Source organism: Saccopteryx leptura, chromosome 3 (genome assembly GCF_036850995.1).
Source record: "Saccopteryx leptura isolate mSacLep1 chromosome 3, mSacLep1_pri_phased_curated, whole genome shotgun sequence".
In the NCBI taxonomy this organism is placed as follows: domain Eukaryota; kingdom Metazoa; phylum Chordata; class Mammalia; order Chiroptera; family Emballonuridae; genus Saccopteryx; species Saccopteryx leptura.
Window position 1 is genome coordinate 195,886,061 of NC_089505.1, and position 20,745 is coordinate 195,906,805.

Below are 20,745 nucleotides of genomic sequence, written 5' to 3' on the forward strand. Positions count from 1 at the left end.
ATCTGATTACATATTTCTGGTATGCACATCTTTTAATGCTCTTGATATGAATACTTTTTAAAGGTTTAAAGACTTATAGTACAGAGAGATCATTTTATCAAAACCTTGTCTATATTGAGTGGTAGTATTTTTTATAGATATAAAATTGCCGGAGGAATAATATATGCACAGATCTTAAATGCATTTCATTGAGTTTAGGAAAATGTCTACATTGTATAACCAGTACCCAATTAAGATACACACTTCTTCTACCCTAAAAATTCTATTTATTTCCTTCCCTACCACTGTTCTGATTTCTGTACTCTAAACAGAGTTCTGCCTGCTATTGAACTTCATAAAAATGGAAATTAGCCACTATATATTCTTTTGTGTTTAGTTTAACTGAGTGTAATTGTTTTTAAGGTTCATCCACGTTGTCACATGAATCAGTAGTTTTCCCTTTTTATTACTGAGTAGTATGCCATTATATAGATATACTACATATTCCATTATATAGATATACAGTACCACAATCTATTTAACTATTTTCCTTTTGAAGGGCATTTGTGATGTTTAAAATTTCATGTTATGAATAAAACTGCTGTGAATATGCCTTGCAAGTGTTTTTGTGGACCTATTGTTTTATTTCATAAGGGTAAATACATGGGAGTAGAATTGCAGAGTCATATGGTAAATTTGTATTTCAGAAATTGCCAAATGGTTTTCCATAGTTATTGTTGCAGATTACAATATTTTGTGATATTAACTGTTTTTTATTTAGCTATTCTAGTGGGTATGTACTGGTATGTCATTATGGTTTTAGTTTTCATTTCCCTGATGACTAGTGATGCTAAGTATCATTTCATACAGTTGTTGGCCATTATATTTCATCTTTGGAGAAATATATATCTAAATTTTTTTACCTTTTTTTAAAAAAAATTATTTATTTATTTTGAAGAGAGGAAGAGGAAGAGAGACAGAAACAGTGATTCGTTCCTGTTTGTGCCCTGACCAGGGATCAAACCGGCAATCTCTACACTTCAGGAAAATCCTCTAAACAACTGAACTATCCTGCCAGGACTCCGAATCCTTTTTTTTTCTTTTCTTAGTGAGATGAGGGGAGATAGAAAGACAGACTCCCACATGCACCCTGTCCCGGATCCAACTGGTAACCCCCTCTGGGGCTGATGCTCTGCCCATCTGGGGCCATGCTTGCAACCGAGCTATTTTTAGCACCTAAGGTAGCCGCTCCACAGAGCCATCCTCAGTGCCCAGGGATGATATGCTTGAACCATTTGAGCTATGGCTGTGGGAGGAGAAGGTGGGGGAGGGGGAGGAGTGGAGAAGCAGATGGTTGCTTCTCCTGTGTGTCCTGACCTGGAATCAAACTGGGACATCCACAGGCCAGGCCAATACTCTACCACTGAACCAGCTGGCCAGGGCCTCCAAATATTTTTTTAAAATTGGTATTGTCTTGTAGGAATTCCTATATGATCTGGATATGAGATATGATCTTGAATATTTTTCCTAATCTTTGTCTTACCTTTTTATTTTCTTGAGAAGTTTTTAATATTGAAACGTAGCTTATTCATTTTTTTTATGCTTAGAACTTATGGTATCCTTCTGAGAAATTATTGATTACCTCTTAATTTACACAGATAGTCTCATGTTTTCTTTGAGGAGCTTTATAGACTTAGTGTTTATATTGAGGTCACTAATCTATCTCATGATAATTTTTGGTTTTGATGTGCGGTATGGGGCAAGATTCAATTTTTTTTCGTAGAAACATTTAGTTTTCCAGTACCATTTGTTGAAAAGACTGTTTTTTCCCCATTGAATTATCTTGGCTCTGTTATCACAAGTCAGTTGGCAGTACATGTTGGTCTCTTTCTGGACTCCGTTCCATTGATCTCCTTGCTTATTATTACCTCAGTACTCTGCTGGCTCGATTATTGTAACTTTATAATAAGTCTTAAAATCAAGTAATGTCAATTCCTCTTGTATTTGTTTTTCAAGATTATTTTGGCTATTGTAGGTTTTTTACATTAAAATGTAAATTTTATTATCAGTTTGTTAATATCTATAAAAAAGCTTCTGGGATTTTTTTGTAATGCATTGAATCCATAGATAATCTTAAGAAGAATTGACATCCTTATATTTTTCTGTTTTTTAATCCATGGGTCAGCAAACTATGAGTCAAATCTGGCCCTCCATCTATTTTTGAAAAATAAAAGTTTTATTTCAACACAGCAATGCTCATTCATTATGTATTATGGCTGCTTTCATGCAACAGTGGCAGAGTGGTTGTGACAGAGGCTGTGTCATCCACAGAACCTAATATTTACTATCTGACCTTTTATAGAAAGTATTTCCCAACCCCTGTTCTGACCCATGAGCATGGTGTATCTCTCCATCTTTTCAGAGTCTTTAACCCTTTGAGTAGTGAGTTTCTTTCATGCTCGCTGACCCCCGGGAGTAAGTTTTATTTTATTTTTTTCAAAAAATGAAATTAGTTCCAGTTCCAGTTTTATTAACTTGAAGTCGTTTGTTTGATAACCAATTTATGGAAACAAGAATAACATACATTTGCCTCTTTTTAATGTTGCCGTACACATTCTTAAAATAAAAATTTTTGTACAATCGTACTCTGGATGGTCAGGAGGCACGAGGATGTACATGAATGTCTGTACTACTCAAAGGGTTAATTTCTTCCAATAATGTTTTATAATTTTCAGTGAGGATGTCTTTTGTTAAGTATGTACCTAGGTATTATGTGGTGTTCTTTTTGTGATTGTAGAATAAGTAGATAAGTAGAATTTATTTATTTTTTATTTTAAGATTTTATTTACTGATTTTAGAGAAGGGAGAGAAAGGGAGGAGCGAGAAGCATCAGCTCCTAGTTGTTGCTTCCCACATGTGCCTTGACCTGGCAAGCCCTGGGGTTTTGAACTGGCGACCTCAGCGTTCCAGGTTGATGGTTTACCCAGTGCGTCACCACCAGTCAGGCAGAATTTATTTTGAACTTCATTTACAATTTGTTGCAATGCTATAGAAATACAATTTTTTTGGTATGTGTTTATTTTATACCAACAGGCTTTGTTAAATTGCATAGATTTTTTTCTGTAGAGTCCTTTGGATTTTCTATAGTTATATCAACTATGAATGAAGACTTTGCTTTTTAAAAAAACTCAATCTTTTTGCTCTTTCAGTACCATGTTGAATAGAAGTCGGAGAGCAGACATCCTTGCCTTGTTCCTGCGCACAGGAGAAATGTGTTCAGTATTTTATTATGTCTAATGCTGGCTGTAGCTCTTTGAAGGTGCCTTTTATCAGATTAAAGAAATTTCTTTCTATTCCTAGCTTGCTGAGTACCTTTTATTATGAGTGGATGTTGGATTTTGTCAATACTTTCTCTGTATCTTTTATGATGATCATGTGGTTTTTCTCCTTTAATCTGAATGTGGTGAATTATATTGATTCTGAAATATGGAAACAACCTTGCATGCCTAGGAAAAAAAACTCATTTGTTCTTAATATATCATTAATTTAATTTAATTTTATTTTATTATTTATTTTTTTGTGTGTGTATTTTTCTGAAGCTGGAAACGGGGAGAGACGGTCAGACAGACTCCCGCATGCGCCCGACTGGGATCCACCCTGCACGCCCACCAGGGGGCGACGCTCTGCCCACCGGGGGTGGGGGGGGTGCTCTGCCCCTCTGGGGCATCGCTCTGTTGCGACCAGAGTCACTCCAGCGCCTGGGGCAGAGGCCAAGGAGCCATCCCTAGCGCCCGGGCCATCTTTGCTCCAATGGAGCCTCACTGCGGGAGGGGAAGAGAGAGACAGAGAGGAAGGAGAGGGGGAGGGGTGGAGAAGCAGATGGGTGCCTTTCCTGTGTGCCCTGGCCGGAAATCGAACCCGGGACTTCTGCACGCCAGGCCTACGCTCTACCACTGAGCCAACCGGCCAGAGCCTCATTGTTTTCTTTTTGTTTGTTTTTAAGCTAGAGAGAGACACACACACAGGCAGGGACAGATAGACAGGAAGGGAGAGAGATGAGAAGCATCAATCATTAGTTTTTCTTTGTGACACCTTAGTTGTTCATTGATTGCTTTTTCATATGTGCCTAGACCAGGATGCTCCAGCTGAGCCAGTAACGCCTTTTAAAAGCCAGCGACCTTGGGTTCATGTCTATGATCCCACACTCAAGCCGGTGACCCTGTTAAGCTGATAAACTCGTGCTCAAAGTTGGTCACTTCAAGGTTTCGAAGCTGGGTCCTCAACGTCCCAGGCTGATGCTCTATTCACTGTGCCACCACCTGGTTGGGCAATATATCATCCTTTTAATGAATTTTATGATTCAGTTTGCTAATATTTTGTTAAGGATTTTTACATCTGTGTTCATGATGGATACTATGTGTCATTTTTTTTTTCCTTGTAATGTTCTTAAAGGGTTCTGCTGTCTGAGTTATGCTGGCTCCATAAAATTATTTCAGAAGTATATCCTTCTGTTAAAGAATATGAGTCAAGTTGATGTTATGTTACTTAGTGGTTTGGTGTAATTCACTAGTGAAGTCATTTGGGCCAGTTTCCTTTGTGAGAAATTTTAAATTATAAATTCAGTTTCTCTAACAGGTGCATAGAAATTTAGGTGGTTTATTCTACCAGTTTCAGAAAGTTGTTGGTTTTCAAGAAATTTGCCTATTTCACCTATGTTGTCAAATTTGTTAACACAATTGTTTGCACTACTACTTTATACTTCTTTTAATGTTGGTTTAGCTCTGCGCTGCTGATATCCTTGTTCTTATTTTTGACATTGGTAATTTGTAGGTGAAATGTGAGAAGTACAGCTCTAAGCCTGGGACCAAGGTCCTGGAACGAAAGAGTCTTGTTCTGAAACCTTTCAATTTAGCCCTTAATTGATTCTTGAGAGTAGAAGGCCTTTCTGGGGAATAGGAGAGAAAACAATGGGAAGGGCTGACACTGAGGGGGTAGGTAATTCATTTTCCAGGCTGAGTGCACTGATGAGAATTGGGGTCTGTGTAATGAAGGTATATGAGCCATGTGACAAAGGGGAAGCTGGCTGAAACAATGTCAGGGCTGCACTGAACTTTACCAGCCTATGTGCCCTAGAGTACTTCTCAAGTCAAAAGGAGACTCAGGCCTGACCAGGCAGTGGCGCAGTGGATAGAGTGTCGGACTGGGATGTGGAGGACCCAGGTTCGAGACCCCAAGGTTGCCAGCTTGAGCGCAGGCTCATCTAGTTTGAGCAAAAGCTCACCAGCTTGGACTCAAGCTCGCTGGTTCAAGCAAGGGGTTACTTGGTCTGCTGAAGGCCCGTGGTCAAGGCACATATGAGAAAGCAATCAATGAACAACTAAGGTGTTGCAATGCGCAACGAAAAACTAATGATTGATGCTTCTCATCTCTCCGTTCCTGTCTGTCTCTGTCTATCCCTCTCTCTGACTCTCTCTCTCTGTCAAAAAAAAAAAAAAAAAAAAGGAGACTCAGTGCATTTCATTATAATATTTTTTTTTTTTTTTTCATTTTCTTTTTCTGAAGCTGGAAACAGGGAGAGACAGTCAGACAGACTCCCGCATGCGCCCGACCGGGATCCACCCAGCACGCCCACCATGGGGCGACGCTCTGCCCACCAGGGGGCAATGCTCTGCCCATCCTGGGCGTCGCCATGTTGCGACCATCCTGGGTGTCGCCATATTGCGACCAGAGCCACTCTAGCGCCTGGGGCAGAGGCCACAGAGCCATCCCCAGCGCCCGGGCCATCTTTGCTCCAATGGAGCCTTGGCTGCGGGAGGGGAAGAGAGAGACAGAGAGGAAGGCGCGGCGGAGGGGTGGAGAAGCAAATGGGCGCTTCTCCTATGTGCCCTGGCCGGGAATCGAACCCATTATAATATTTAAAGGAGAGTTCAGCCAAGAGCAGTAAAAAATAGCAGATTGTTTTATAGATACTAGCTCTGTTGGGCCATGTTCATTCAACCTATTTCTGCGGTTTCTAAGCAGTTCTAAACAATTAAAAAAATATTTTGGATGATTTGCTTACTAATGTATGTTACTAAATACTAGGCAAGATTTTCCATAAAAAGTTTATTTTGTGATATGCTTCAATTAGCTTCAGCTGAACTCTCATTTGGAATTATACTTAATCCCTCCTCTCTTTTACGTGATGACAATGGAATTTGTATAACTATGACTTCATCTGTAGTAATTGTTCAAATTATCCATGTCCCTTTTTTTGTTTATTTGATTTTTCTTTGGGTGGTAATTGTTCTTTTCACTTGTTTCAGTTTAAGTAGTTTTGGATAAGTCTGAGGTTTGTTTGTTTTTAATGAGTTTATTTTTAAATGAATGATATATGTTCATTACTGAAAAATTGAAACAATGTAGAAAAGAACAAAGATGATAACAAAAAGTCATGTAGTCATCATCACGAACTAACCATCATTAAATGAGATTTATTTTTTAAAAAAAGCCTGACAAGTGGTGGCACAGTGCATAGAGGGTCAGCCTGGGATGCAGAGGACCCAGCTTTGAAACCCTGAGGTTGCTGGCTTGAGGGCAGGTTTCAGCGTGGGATCATAGGCATGACTCTATATGGTCTCTAGCTTGACCAAGGGGTCACTTGCTCTGCTGTATCCCCCCCCCCCTCGGTCAAGGCACTTATGAGAAAGCAATCAATGAACAACTAAGGAGCCACAATGAAGACTTGATGCTTCTCATCTCTCTCCCTTCCTGTCTGTCTGTCCCTATCTGTCCCTCTCTCTGTCTCTCTCTCTCTGTCTCTGTCACCAGAAAAAAAATGTTTTTCTGCGTGTAGTTCAGGGAGGCCAGGATGACAAATAACTTCATATTAATAAAGAGTATTATGCAGGCTGGTTTTATGTAAAATGATTGAGTTCCATACAATAAAATTTAAAATCAGGAAAAGAAGCCAAAGTGAAATAATAGTTGAACGTACGGTAATTCTTTCCTCATCTCCAGAAATAGTAGTTTCCAACAATTCCCTGAAAGGTTATGAAAACCTATGATGAGAGTGGTGTAAGGTTGGAATCACTTTTTTTTAGTTGCGTGTTTCAGTTTTGCATAGTGACACCCTGCTGTGAAAGTGGGAAAAGTAAACTATGTCACACTTTAGTCCACCTCCTCTTTTCTTCTCCCCCAATTTTTATTAGTGTTTTGTTTTGTCTTTTAGGGTACTCAGTCAGAGTAAATGTATCATTTTTTATAACCGTAGTTCTTCCATTGCTTACTTTTGTTTCTGTATTTAGGTGGGTTTGCTGCTCCCCACAATTTATCTTACCACAATTTCTTCTCTCTCAGGTTCTTTATTTTGATTCATCAGAATGACATTAGGAATTTTTTTCCAGGAAAACTGAGAGGTGTCAGATTTCTTAGGCTTTTGAAAACTTAATTGCCTTTCTCTCCTTCCAAGCATCTTAATGTTGAAGGCTTCATGGTCTTCTTAAATTCCAACTTCTAAGCAGCGTATCATGTTCTACACTTCTTTCCCTGCCCCCGCACCCAGATTCTCTTTTGAGACACTGCTGCGCAAGTCTGTTTCTGTCTATAGCATGAAGTTTGAAATATTTATTTAAATGGTGTTTATTGATCCAAAGTCCCTTTGGTTTTCAACTTGGTATTCTGTCAAGGACAAACTCTGGAAAGGTTTATTTGTAAAACAATATTAAAAACAGTAGTGGCAAACTATGCACAGTTTTGGAGATTGCTTTTGTCATTTATTTTATCTTCAAGATGCTTCCATCTCAGATCTCTTTCTCTTTAAAGATTGTATAATAAATATAATAAATAGTCTACTGAACGGATGTATCATGATTGAGAGCATTTAGGTAACTTTTTTTTTTTTTAGAGAGAGACAGGAAGGAAGAGATGAGAAGCATCAACTGGTAGTTACATAACTTTAGTTGATGTTTACTGCTTCTCATACATGCCTGGGAGGAGGGCACTCAAGCCAAGCCAGTGACCCTTTGCTTAAGCCAATGACCTTGGTCTTCAAGCCAGTGACCTTTGGACTCAAACCAGTGACCATGGGATTGTGTCTATGATCACATGCTCAAGCCTGCGATCCTGCGCTCAAGCCAGGTGAGCCCATGCTCAAGCCGGTGAACTCAGGTTTTTGAACCTGGCACCTCAGCATCCCAGGTTGTTGCTCTATCCACTGCACCACCACAAGTCAGGTACATTTCAGTGACTTTTAAACGTTTTCCTTTAGGGAGGGATGGCTGCAATGAATACCTTTATGGTTTTTGTCATTTTGCAGTATATTTGTAGGTTCAATTCCTAGAAATAAAATTTGTGTCAAGGAGAATATAACATTGTTTTATTTTTATTTTTCAAAGATTTTATTTATTGATTTTTAGAGGGGGGAGAAAGGGGTGGGGAGGAAGAATCAACTCATAGTTGCTTCTTGTATGTGCTTTGACTGGGCAAACCCGGGGTTTTAGATCAATGACCTCAGCATTGCAGTTTGACGTTCTATCCACTGCACTCACAGGTCAGGCTACCATTGTTTTTAATATGAAATAATTCTTAGACACAAAAGAGGATTTATAATTTGTGTGTAAGGAATAATTAGCAAACACACGCAGCACCCGGTTTTAGAAACAGCATTGCCAGTGCCTCTCAGAATGCCCTCAGTACTTACCTTCCTCCCTCTCCTGCAAGAAGGAACAGTATTCTGAATTTTGTATGTATTAGTCCTCCGCTTTTTGTTACAGTTAATATGTATTTACCAAGCCCTAAACAACATGTAAAGTTCTGCAGTTCTGGACTAGTTATAAATTACATTGTATTCTTTTGCCGCTGGCTCTTTTTACTTAGCACAGAGGTTTTTCTAATGCACCCATGTGGATACCTAGAGCTCTGAAGCCATCATTTCCCCTGCTGTATAGTATTGCATTGTGTGAATATACCATGATGTATCTATTTTTCTATTCAGTGGCATGAGGGCTGTCATCAGTTTGGGGTTGTTATACACAGTGCTCCTGTGAGCATTTTTCATGCCTCTCCTAGTGCACATGTGCAAGAGTTTCTCCGGAATGTATTCTAGGGGCAAGATTTGCCAGGCTATGTGGGATGCCAATCATCAGTTTATGTAGCAAAGTTTTTTTATTGAAATAGGCAGTAAGGAAAACGCACAAAGCAAAATGCATAGGTCAGTGGCTGGATGGCTTGGTTGGTTGGAGCATCAACCCGATATGCAGGGGTTGGTTGCCAGTTCAATCTTTGGTCAGGGTGTATGCAGGAATAGATTGATGTTTCTGTCTTTCTCTAACTCCCTTCCTCTCTCTCTAAAATCAATCAGTAACTTTATTTTAAAAAGAAAATATATTCAAAATGCATGCTAAGTGAATTTTCATAAGACCTCATTTAGCCAGCGTCCAATAAAGACATGGAAGGTTTAGCAAACCCTCAGAATCCCCCAGTGCCCTCTATCACTCACAGCCTCCATCCCTTGCCCCTCCCCCACTTCCAGTTCTGACTTACAAAAGCACAGATGTTTTACTTGTGTTTGAAATTTACATGAATGGAATCATACATATATTTTCTTTGGGGTCTGGCTGCTTTCTCTTACCATTATGTTTGTGAGGTGCATTCGTGTTGTAGTGTATAGTTGTAGTAGTTTGTTCATTCCTGTTGCCATGTAGTGACCGTTGTTTGATACATTTTTAAAATTTATTAATATACTCTTGGTGGACTTCTGGGTTGTGTTTAGCTTTTTCCTGTTACAAACAGGCCTTGTGCGAGGGCCTTTTCTAGAAATTATAACACAGGTTAAAATTGCTGGGCATATAGTGTGTATATCTTCAGTTATACATGATAATGCCAAATCAGTATTCATTTAAAAGTTTCGTATTTTGTCCAGGTGCTCTCCAGAGTTGTTACACCCTTAGATTTCCACCCAGGACATCCTTGTGAGAGCTGTCCTCCCCACACCTTCACTCGTGCAGTGTTTTGTCACACTTTTTTTCTTTGCCAATCTAATAGGTGAAAAGGGGTATCTTCTTGAAGTTAAATTGATTCTGGAGACTGTATTTTATAAGTAAAGCTAATTAACATTTAGTTTTCCTTTGCAGCCCGAGACCCCAGATCATTGTTCCCTCCCAGAGGATCTAGTGAGTATTTTTGCATGTACTAGATTGAAGTTCATTGTGCCTTCGATGATAAGTACTATATGTAAATGACAGTAACCGTTTTTGTGAGTTTCTCTCTCTTTGGTTGCTTATCAAAGGCTTTTCAAGCTAACATAATGATATGATGAAAATGCTATGAATAGTTCTATTATAGGTGATCCTCCCCAAATAAAAAATATAAAAGTAAAGTTATATTGCTTTACATCAAAAGGAAATAAAAAGGAAGAAACTGCTACTTTGCCTTACGTGTAAGGATCAGGCTTGTTACACTAGTTTTTCATGGGTGACTTCATGACCTTATCTCCACTTGAATCCTTCAGAGAAAAGAACAAGAGGCTAGTATTGGATGGTCTCGTCCCAGACCACCGTTCAGCTGTGAGAGTGTTCTTGTGTGTTCTGACGTTGATGTAGCTGCGTTGTCCTGTCTTGCATGGAGGGGAAGGCTGTGTCTCCAGCTGGCTACACCTTGTTTCATTTGTCTCAGGAGGCTTTGCTGCCTGAGCTGGCCAAGTCCATGGGCTGTACAACCACATGCAATGGCTGTTTCAGAAAGTAACTTTAAAAAAAAACTCTTGAGTTTCTAATATTATGAGATTCTGAGTTATTCTGCATTTCATTCAGTAAGTCAGGATGGTTAACTTGCAGTTTTTCCTGTATGTCTGAAACTTAGGAACTGTGGTTGATTTTTAGGCAAAGGGAGAATTGACATCTAGCAGATTTGACATCTTTAAAACAGAATTGACATCTGTTTTAAAGCCATTCTGCTATATAATGAGGTGTGTAAGACACACCTGTACACATTTTATTATTTTTTTTTGGTTACAGAGAGAGGGACAGACAGACAGGAAGGGAGAGAGATGAGAAGCATCAGTTCTTCGTTGTGGCACCTTAGTTTCTCATTGATTGCTTTCTCATATATGCCTTGACGGGGGGCTACAGCAGACAAAGTGACCCCTTGCTCAAGCCAGCGACCTTGAGCTCAAGCTGGTGAGCCTTGCTTAAACCAGATGAGCCTACGCTCAAGCTGGTGACCACGGGGTTTTGAACCTGGGTCCTCTGTATTTCAGTCAGATGCTCTATCCACTGCGCCACTGCCTGGTCAGGCCCAAAAGTGGAATTTTTTATTGCATGTGGACAAAATTATAGCCAGGTGCCCAGAAATTGTGCGTGTGTTGAGGGACTACACTTGGGCTAGCAAAATCAAATGCCAGTTTGTTAGTCACTGTTTGAGTTTTTCATATTCCAATGCAGAGGCTGGCTGGAACACCCTCAAGTGGGCTTCTACAGAGAGGCAGACTAGGGGGGTTAATAGGGTGGCTAGGTCTTCTCTTGGTTCCCGACTCAAGTTACCAACACAGTTACAAGACCCAGGAAGAAGTAGAGAATGAGAGAGCACGGGTTCATGTCTTTTAAGACACCTGTATTCTGCCATCTCTGTGGTCTCTTTGGGGTATCAGTATCTGAACACCCAGTGTAGTATCTCCTTGGGGCTGAGCTCAGAAGGGGATTGGTAGAGGCAGTGCTGGTGTATGCAAAAGGGACTGAAGCTTCCCTTCTCTTTGGCACTGCACACTCTAGTCAAAGGTAGTCGAATCCAAGATGAGACTTGAGAACAAAGATTACACACAGGCATGCCTTCGGGGCCAGGCCCATACAGTGAACTGTGAAACAGCTGGGAATGATTTATAGGCAGCTTTGGGGTTTGCAGTAAACTGAAAATCACTCGTCCCAGATTTGGACTTGGTGAAATGTGAAGGGCAGACAAAACACATCCCTAAATTGGATTAACACCAAAGACATTAAGTTCACAAACCCCTGCTGGATGTCCGGTGGCATTTGCTAGGAGCCTGGAGAACTAACACCAGAGGGGTCCTGAGCTCAGGGTTTTCCTGTATGAGATTCTTAGAATTCCTGGAGCATGCATCCAGGATCATTTTTAGAAAGTGCTATCTAGCATGGGATTTGTGGCATGTATCTCTAAGAGCCTACCAGATTTTCTTTTTATTATAAGAGTGAGTCATCATGGGGATGCTTTGATCCAATGGTTCTGTATGTTGCATCAGCTTTGGAATGTGATCACATATTTTAAGACTGAAAATAGATTTTTATTGTTCAGTTCTACATTTATCATCTCACTTAATGGTTGTAGTGTACTTTTTTCCTCTGAAAATATTTTAGTAGCCTCTGGTGAAATACTTGCCTGCTATGTAGGAGAATTATTTTTTTCTGACCACTTTTGCAATTTCAATTATCTATAGGTCCTAAATACAAGGGAGAGATGGATGATAAATGGTTACTGAATAGGAAGAAATTTGTCCTATCACACCTTAAACCTAGACTTGCCTTGTAGTCGGTGGATGCAGCACTAAGACTGACCTGGGATTGGTGGGTTTGCTGAGGATGGAGAGGGAGAGAGGAGGAGGCTATTGCTGTGTCTCTGAAATAACTTAGCCTTGGAAACATACTCTCCAGGTACGGCCAGCCACCTCTGCTCCTAAGTCTGAGTGTGCTGAGCTCTGTGTAGGCTTGCAGAGAGGGCAAGGCAGAGAAGGGTTGAGGATGAACACCATGATGAGAATTGCCTTGCTCTGCCCATTTCAGAGAGTGTTGGAAGTCTCCAATCATTGGTGGTACTCCATGCTCATCCTACCTCCTTTGCTGAAAGACAGCGTGGCGGCACCCCTGCTCTCTGCCTACTATCCCGACTGCGTTGGCATGAGCCCCTCCTGCAGCAGCACAAACCGTGCAGCCAGTGATGCCAGCCCCGGAAAGCTGGAGCACCCCAAGGCGGTCCCCTCTGTGCTGGGTGAGAGCTGGTCCTGCCACTCCCTGCTCCCTCCACCTCCACCCTCTACCCCCAGTCCCTGGAAATGTGTGGGTGAGCAGAATGGAAAAGATTGTTTTAATGTGCACAGCATGTGGGATTAAGCACCTTATTATATCATGCATTTGGTTACACTGTGAACGTCCTATCATTTGTGTATATTGTGCAGTTAATTCTTCCCGCAGTAATTGGAAAGCCTGTAACACTTGTCCAGGAATCATGTCTACAGAGTTTAACGAGTAGTTATTTGAAAACTGGATAAGTTGATGATAAAACACAATCTTAAAATACTGGAAGAAACTTTTGATTGTAATAGCAGCCTTTTTTTTTTTTTGAGTTTTTTAGCTTCTAGTTATGCTGTTGAGAATCTCAGCAAAATGATCCATCTTGAAAAAATTCAGAACTTCAGGTCAGGCATTACTGTTGATCATATCTTTAAAATTCCGGATCGGAATTCTTTGTATACAAGCAAGAATTCTAGCTCTTCTGCCTGAATATGAACAAAGTTCATTTCTTTTCATTTTTAATTTCATTTTTCAATGACAAACTTCCATTTTGATGGTGCAAATAGATTTTGACATGGTGGCCCTATCTTAAGGTTTTTAACTCCTAACATGGGGCCTTCTAAAAATGTAGTTGTAGTAGAAATCAAAGCAGAAGGGAAAAATAAATCCCAGTATTAGATTAAGTGAAATGAATCAAACACTCAAATTAGTGGATTTGAACATTTTTGAAGGGTATTTTTGGCAGTGTGAATCAAAAGCCTTGAAGTTGATACTCATTTACCCTCCAAATTTTCCCCAAATTATCAAAGTACATTATAAAAGTAAGTCCAAAGATTTATGTACAAAGAAATGTGTGGGACATTGTTTTTAATAGTGAATGATTGGATGAAGTTTAAATGCTCAGCATTAGTGGAATGATTAAATGATGAGAAAATAGTGCATGACCATTAAAGTCCTATTTAATGACATAAAAAAATGTTCTTAATGTCTTAAGTTTTTTAAAAACAACAGGTTAGAAAAGAGCATTTCTCTGGCTTTGTAAAAACAAGTATTTATTATATTAAAACCCTCTATTCATAGAAATAGCACAAATAGTATATAAACCGCAACTCAAGGATTCACAGGAGTTAGTAATTGCTACTTACGTCTGTGAATCTACTAATGTTATACTCAGAAAAATTGCAATAAAAGTTAATTTTAAAATATATTTCCATGGGGAGTTGGTGTTCAGTAGGTACAGAGTTTGAGTCTTACAAATTATAAAAGTTCTGGAGACCTGTCACACAATATGAGTATGCTTCACACTACTGAACTGTACACTTAAACGTGGTTAAGATGGTAGATTTAGTGTGTGGGGTTTTTTGTTTGTTTGTTTTTTACCACAATTACAACTTTAAAAATGTTGTTCATTCATAGAAATTGAATTTGTGAAGAAAGAATGGGGAAAACCTTTGTTCAATTTGTATAGATGTCTAATTGTGTGGAGGACGCAGCCATGTAGTAGGACAGACTGGGAGCTTGTCTTGGCATCCTCATGGGTTTGGTTTTGCTCTTCAATTCACCCTCATTTGGAAGTGACAGCTTGTCGGATTTGCCTGTTGGTGCTTCTGTCAGTTCCAGGCATGAACCGGTACTTTCAGCCTTTCTACCAGCCCAACGAGTGTGGCAAAGCCCTGTGCGTGAGGCCGGATGTGATGGAGCTGGATGAGCTCTATGAGTTCCCAGAGTATTCCCGCGACCCCACAATGTACCTGGCGCTGCGGAACCTCATCCTGGCCCTGTGGTACACTCATTGCAAAGTAAGTGGAGGACGTGTTACTCTCAGCAGGCAGATGGAGACCTCCCGTGAGAGAGAGGAGCTGCTCTACCTGTGCACAGAACCTTTGACCAGGGCTTCTCCACCTCCATTGTGTGGACATTTTGGGGGATAGTCTTTATGTGAGGGGCTGTCCTGTGCATTGTAATATGTTTATCTCTGTCTTTGGCTTCTGCCCCTAGATGCCAGAGCACCCCGCAGTTGTGATGACCAGGAATATATCCAGCTGTGGCCCAAGGGGGGCAAAGTCTTTTCTTCCTCAGAACCCCCACTTTAGACCATGTGTCATCAGAATTCTTGACTCTAGTGAGTGAGCAGAATGCGCAAAGTTTGGTTCAAACAATTCCGGTGGCTACGCCAGGAGGAAAAGGGCAAACACTAAAGACTGGATTAAATCCACTAAGGGCAGGATTCACGTTCACTTCATTAGCTTCAACCTTTGCTCTCCATTGGGACTGGAGAAATGTTAGGGGCCTCAAACCTACAGGACCAGCATTGAAAGGCAGAGTAATTTGGGCGTGAGATAAGCTGCTTTCTTTTTTTTAAAAAAACAAAGCCTTTTCTAAGTCTAGTATTTTTCTGATTTATTAATTTCTTCTGCAATTATTGAGTGACTGAGAACATTTTGCAAGGCCACCCAGAAAGATATTCCAGTTCCACCCTGGTATCTCACTGGATTAGGCTTCAGTATGCAGTGACCTGATTAAGCGATTACTGTTAATGCCATTTGTATGAATTATACCCAGGTGAGTAAGCTGGGCAAGGGAGGATTATTCAGTTTCTCCCAGCAGGCTTGAGGTAGGTGCGTATTAAACATTTGCTGAACTGAACAAAATTGTGGTCAGAATTTCCTGTGAATAATTATAAAGATACACTTTTCAGAAACAGCCTTGGATTCATTTTTCTTCACATTTTTAAAATTTGACTTTGAACTTTAACTTATACAGGTTAAGAATCTTATAGAAAAAAATTCTGAACTTGTCAGTCTGGATTCATTTTAATTTTTAATAAGAAGAGTATGTATTGTATGTATTTAATACTCTAGGGGTAAAACACAAATGTTTTCTGTAGAATCAAAGACTTTGAAATGATGATTATTATTATTTTTGTGACAGAGAGAGGGACATATAGGGACAGACAGGAAGGGAGAGATGAGAAGCATCAGTTCTTCGTTGCGACACCTTAGTTATTCATTGATTGCTTTCTCATATGTGCCCTGACAAGGGGGCTACAGCAGACTGAGCGACCCCTTTCTCAAGCCAGCAACCTTGGGCTCAAGCTGGTGAGCCTTGCTCAAACCAGATGAGCCTGCTCTCAAGCCAGTGACCTCAGTGTTTTGAACCTGGGTGCTCTGCGTCTGATGCTCTATCCACTGTGTTACTGGCTGGTCAGGCCTGAAATGATTAAAAAAAAATTTTTTTTTTAAACTTTTTTTTTTTTTTAGATTTTTTTATTTATTCATTATAGAGAGGGGAGAGAGAGAGAGAGAGAAGGGGGGAGGAGCAGGAAGCATCAACTCCCATATGTGCCTTGACCAGGCAAGCCCAGGGTTTTGAACCGGCAACCTCAGAGTTTCCAGGTTGACACTTTATCCACTGCGCCACCACAGGTCAGGCCAAAAAAAAATTTTTTTAATTAAGTGAGAAGCAGGGAGGCAGAGAGACAGACTGGGATCCACCAAGCAAGCCCACTAGGGGGTATGTTCTACCCATCTGGGGCTGCTGTTCCATTGCTCAGCAACTGAGCCATTTTAGCACCTGAAGCGAGGCTATGGAGCCATCCTCAGTGCTCGGGGCCAACTTGCTTGAACACGTTAGAACCATGGTTGCAAGAGGTGAAGAGGGAGGAAGAAGGAGGAGGGTGAGGGGTGGAGAAGCAGATGGGCGCTTCTCCTGTGTGCCCTGACCTGGAATCAAACCCGGGACTTCCACACGCTATGCCGACACTCTACTGCTGAGCCAGTTGGCCAGGCCTGATTTTTAAAATTTCATAAATCCAAATACATTTTGTCTTCTGAAGCAGTGAGGGTCAATGTTGTGTGTGTTATTTTTTGAAGACTTTGAGTGTATAGGCATTTTCCTGCATTCAGGTTCTGGTGGAGCTGGGGGTTGGTGACAAGTTAAGGAGAGGCCAAGGGTAGGGACCCCTCACCCCCACCCCCATTGCCTGTACTAACCTTATCCAGGCCAAGGCCATGTTACTCTGGCATCTTTGAAGTGGACCAAGGCCTTGCCAGAGCAGGGCTGAGCAGAGAAAGGCAGTGTTTGTCTTTTTTTCTCAAGTTCCTTAATCAGTTCCTCCTCTTCTTATCAGAGATAAGAATTCAACTTTTCCTGCTGCCAGTACACAGGACAGCCCGGGTCTTCCATAGTGGCCTTTGTGTGGCTTATTGAGTCAGGAATATATTTGTGATGGGGTCTGCCCCCACACGCCTGGTAGCAGTCATTCTCAGCAAGGGAGTATAAGTGATAAGAAACAAATTGTTCCATCTGCCTCTTGTCCCTTCTTTTGTCCCTTCACCCAGCAAAACTCCCTTTAATCTTACTATAGTTTAGTGACAAATGATGGCTTTGAATGATCCCTGAGAGTTTCTATTGTGATAAAACACACACAACATAAAATTTACCATTTTAACTATTCTAAAACATATAATAATTCAGTAGCATTAAGTACAATATACAATGTTGTTTAATCATCACCACTCTCTAGTTCCAGAAATTTTTATTACCCCAACAGGAAACCCCAAAGTCCTCCCCTTCCCCCACAAACCACTAATGTACTTCCTATCCAGAGATTTGTCTCTTCTGGACATGTCATATAAATGGAAGCACAATATGTGGCCTTCTGTAATGAGCTTCTTCACTTAGCACTATGTTTGCAAGGTTCATGCATATTGAAGATGGATCAGCACTTCATTGCTTTTTATGGCTAAATAATAGAGCACATATATGGAATATTATTGACCACATTTATTTATCTGTTTAGTTTTGATCAACATTATTTTGTTTTGTTTATTTGAATAGTGCCGCTTTGAACTTTTTTTTTTTTAAATATCTATTTTCATTTTTTTCGGGCATGTACCTAGGAGTGGAAATGGCTGAGTCATGTGGTAATTCTAGGTTTAACATTTTGAGGAATCAAGAGTTGCTTTTTGTTGGTTTGCCTTAACAGTTTGATTTTATTTCCAAACACAGGAAGCTCTTACTCCTCATAAATGTATTCCTCACATCATTGTCCGGGGTCTCGTGCGCATTCGATGTGTTCAGGAAGTGGAGAGAATACTTTATTTTATGACAAGAAAAGGTCTCATCAACACAGGTGTTCTCAGCATCGGCAGCGACCAGCATCTTCTTCCTAAAGATTACCACAATGTAGGTGACTAGCTCTGGCAGTAACACCACTGGCGGTCATGGTAAAGGCTGGTACATTGTTGTTAATAACACGGGCAAAAGTCACATTATGGCCATAAAAGTTATAAAGCAACACTTTTTAATTTTTAAGATTTTTTTATTGATTGATAAATAAAAATCTCCTCCTCTAAAGAGTGAGGAGAGAGAAAGAAAGGGGGGGAGGAATGGGAAGCATCAACTCATAGTAATTGTTTCTCATATGTGTCCTGACCGGGCAAACCCAGGGCTTCAAACCAGCGACCTCAGTGTTCCGGGTCGATGCTTTATCCGCTGGGCCACCACAGGTCAGGCAAAGCAACACTTTTTAGAATATGTGTTTCTCTGGAGAGGAAACTATGAAGCACTTTTTACCTGGACAGTGATAGAAAGGAGAAAGGGATTGCTTGAGAAAAGTACTGCATATTCTTTTGAAAAATAACTTTCTGCTATGGACATCAAAGAAATGTAGATGAACCCACATTGCTTGGTAGTAGTAGTACCTTCCAGAACAACTGAAACAGCATATTGTTTTTATTGCTCTAATTAGATTTTTGTTGTTTCTTTTTATTTTTTCCCCCAAAGAAATCAGTCATCATTATCGGGGCGGGTCCAGCAGGATTAGCAGCTGCTAGGCAACTGCATAACTTTGGAATTAAGGTAAGATTTTTGGCTCATGGAGGCAGAAACAGATGGTTAACTGCTCCTCTGGTTCGAATTTTCTAAGACTTAAAAACCAGTTCTGGATTTTAGCAAAGAATGCTGACTACATGATATCTTGAGATTTTTACAATCGATCCTAGAAGAGATACGAAATTTGAAATTGACTTAATAAAAGAAAGATAGAGGAATATAGAAATTCCCACAGTTTTATAAAGAGTTTTATTTTTTTTAAGATTTTATTCATTTGGGGGGGGGGAGGAGCGGGAAGCATCAACTCATTGCTTCTTGATCGGACAAGCCTAGGGCTTTGAACCAGTGAGCTCAGTGTTCTAGGTTGACGCTTTACTGGAGAATTTTAGACTCTAATGAGCAACTCGGAATAGATTTCAGTTAGGTTGGTATCAACGCAGAAATTCCTAACAGGTTATTACTGACATAATAGAAGGATCATTGGGAAAAATTCTTTAATTCTGCAACAGTTTGAGACAACAGATAACAGCTTGGAAATTTACTGTTTCTTGTATAAAAGTTTCTGAAATATCCAGTTACATTTTCTTATGCAAATTAAAGGAACCCTTTGAATCTTACTCTGAAAAATAAAAATCTTTGGTTTTGGAAGCAGGATTGAATTAATTAACCCTTTGAGTAGTGAGTGTTTTTCATGCTTGCTGACCCCCGGGAGTGAGTTTTTTTTTCAAAAAATGAAATTAGTTCCAGTTTCAGTTTTATTAACTTAAAATCATGTTTGTTTGATAACCAATTTATGGAAACAAGAACATACATTTACCTTTTTTTAATGTTGCCTTACCCATTTTTAAAATAAATCGATCGTAGGTCAGGAGGCACGAGGACGTACATGAACGTTCATACTACTCAAAGGGTTAATCTATGGTTGAGACAGACTTACAGGTCTTTCAAAGTACTGTGCATGTTTGAGGCTGCCTACTTCCCCAACGTAGGATATTCTTTTTCTCTATCTGGTCTGTTGCCTTATTCCAGTTGTTCAAAATTAGCCAAAATAGAGACTATTACTAAAAACTATTTGTGCAATTCATTATCTAATTTGTGTTGTAGTTATTCAATTAACCATCCCCTAGATTTCTGTGACTTCCTAAATCTGACACATTTCTCCTTTTTAAAAAACTTATTTTGCAAGGACTTTGGTTTTTGCTTAATTCACTGAATATTAATTTGTCTCTTGTAAAATTGAATTAGCCTTTTTGCTCTTCTCTATCTGGCTAAATAAATGATGACTAGGCCCTGGCTGGTTGGTTCAGTGGTAGAGCATCAGCCCAGTGTGTGGAAGTCTCTGGTTCGATTCCCAGTCAGGGCACACAGAAGAAGCGACCATATGCTTCTCCACCCCTCTTCCTCCCCTTTTCTCTCTCTTTTTTTCTCCCATAGCCATAGCTTGAATGGTTCAAGAAAGCTGGCCCCAGGTGCTGAGAATGACTCCATGGCCTTGCCTCAGGCACTGAAATAATAGCTCAGTTGCCAACCAACGGAGTAGCAGCCCCAGATGGGAGAGCATCACCCTGTAGGGGGCTTGCCAGGTGGATCCTGATCTGGGCACATGTAGGAGTCTGTCTCTCTGCCTCCCTGTCTCTCATTTAATAATAATAATAATAAAATGATGACTTTTTCACAATATCTTCTTTATGCGAGTATTAGGGGCAAGATAAGTTTTCAGCAGCTGGATCTGAAAGGGGTTTTCCTCTTAATTGAATTGAGGACCCAGATCTTGAATTACAGCATGTTGCTGACAAAGCAGAAGAATTGGAGCTGGATTTATAGGAAGTGGGTTTGCATTGGCAAGTGTTTTCTTAGTGTTATTAAGCTATGAGGTGTTTTAATTAATTGTTTATTTCAATGTTACGTATTCGAGTCTCAGCTTCCTGTTTGT

General features: G+C 40.1%; 1 protein-coding gene across 5 annotated transcripts in view; it reads left to right on the forward strand.

Moving 5' to 3' along the window:
- The window catches only part of KDM1B (lysine demethylase 1B), a 63,068-nt gene that overhangs the window by 15,005 nt on the left and 27,318 nt on the right, over nt 1–20,745 (forward strand). For all 5 annotated transcript variants that reach the window (XM_066377130.1, XM_066377129.1, XM_066377133.1 and 2 more), the window contains 5 exons: nt 10,092–10,130; nt 12,750–12,954; nt 14,592–14,776; nt 17,988–18,164; nt 18,765–18,839. In XM_066377130.1, the coding sequence (XP_066233227.1) occupies nt 10,092–10,130; nt 12,750–12,954; nt 14,592–14,776; nt 17,988–18,164; nt 18,765–18,839 (681 nt within the window). The remainder of the gene's footprint in view (nt 1–10,091; nt 10,131–12,749; nt 12,955–14,591; nt 14,777–17,987; nt 18,165–18,764; nt 18,840–20,745) is intronic.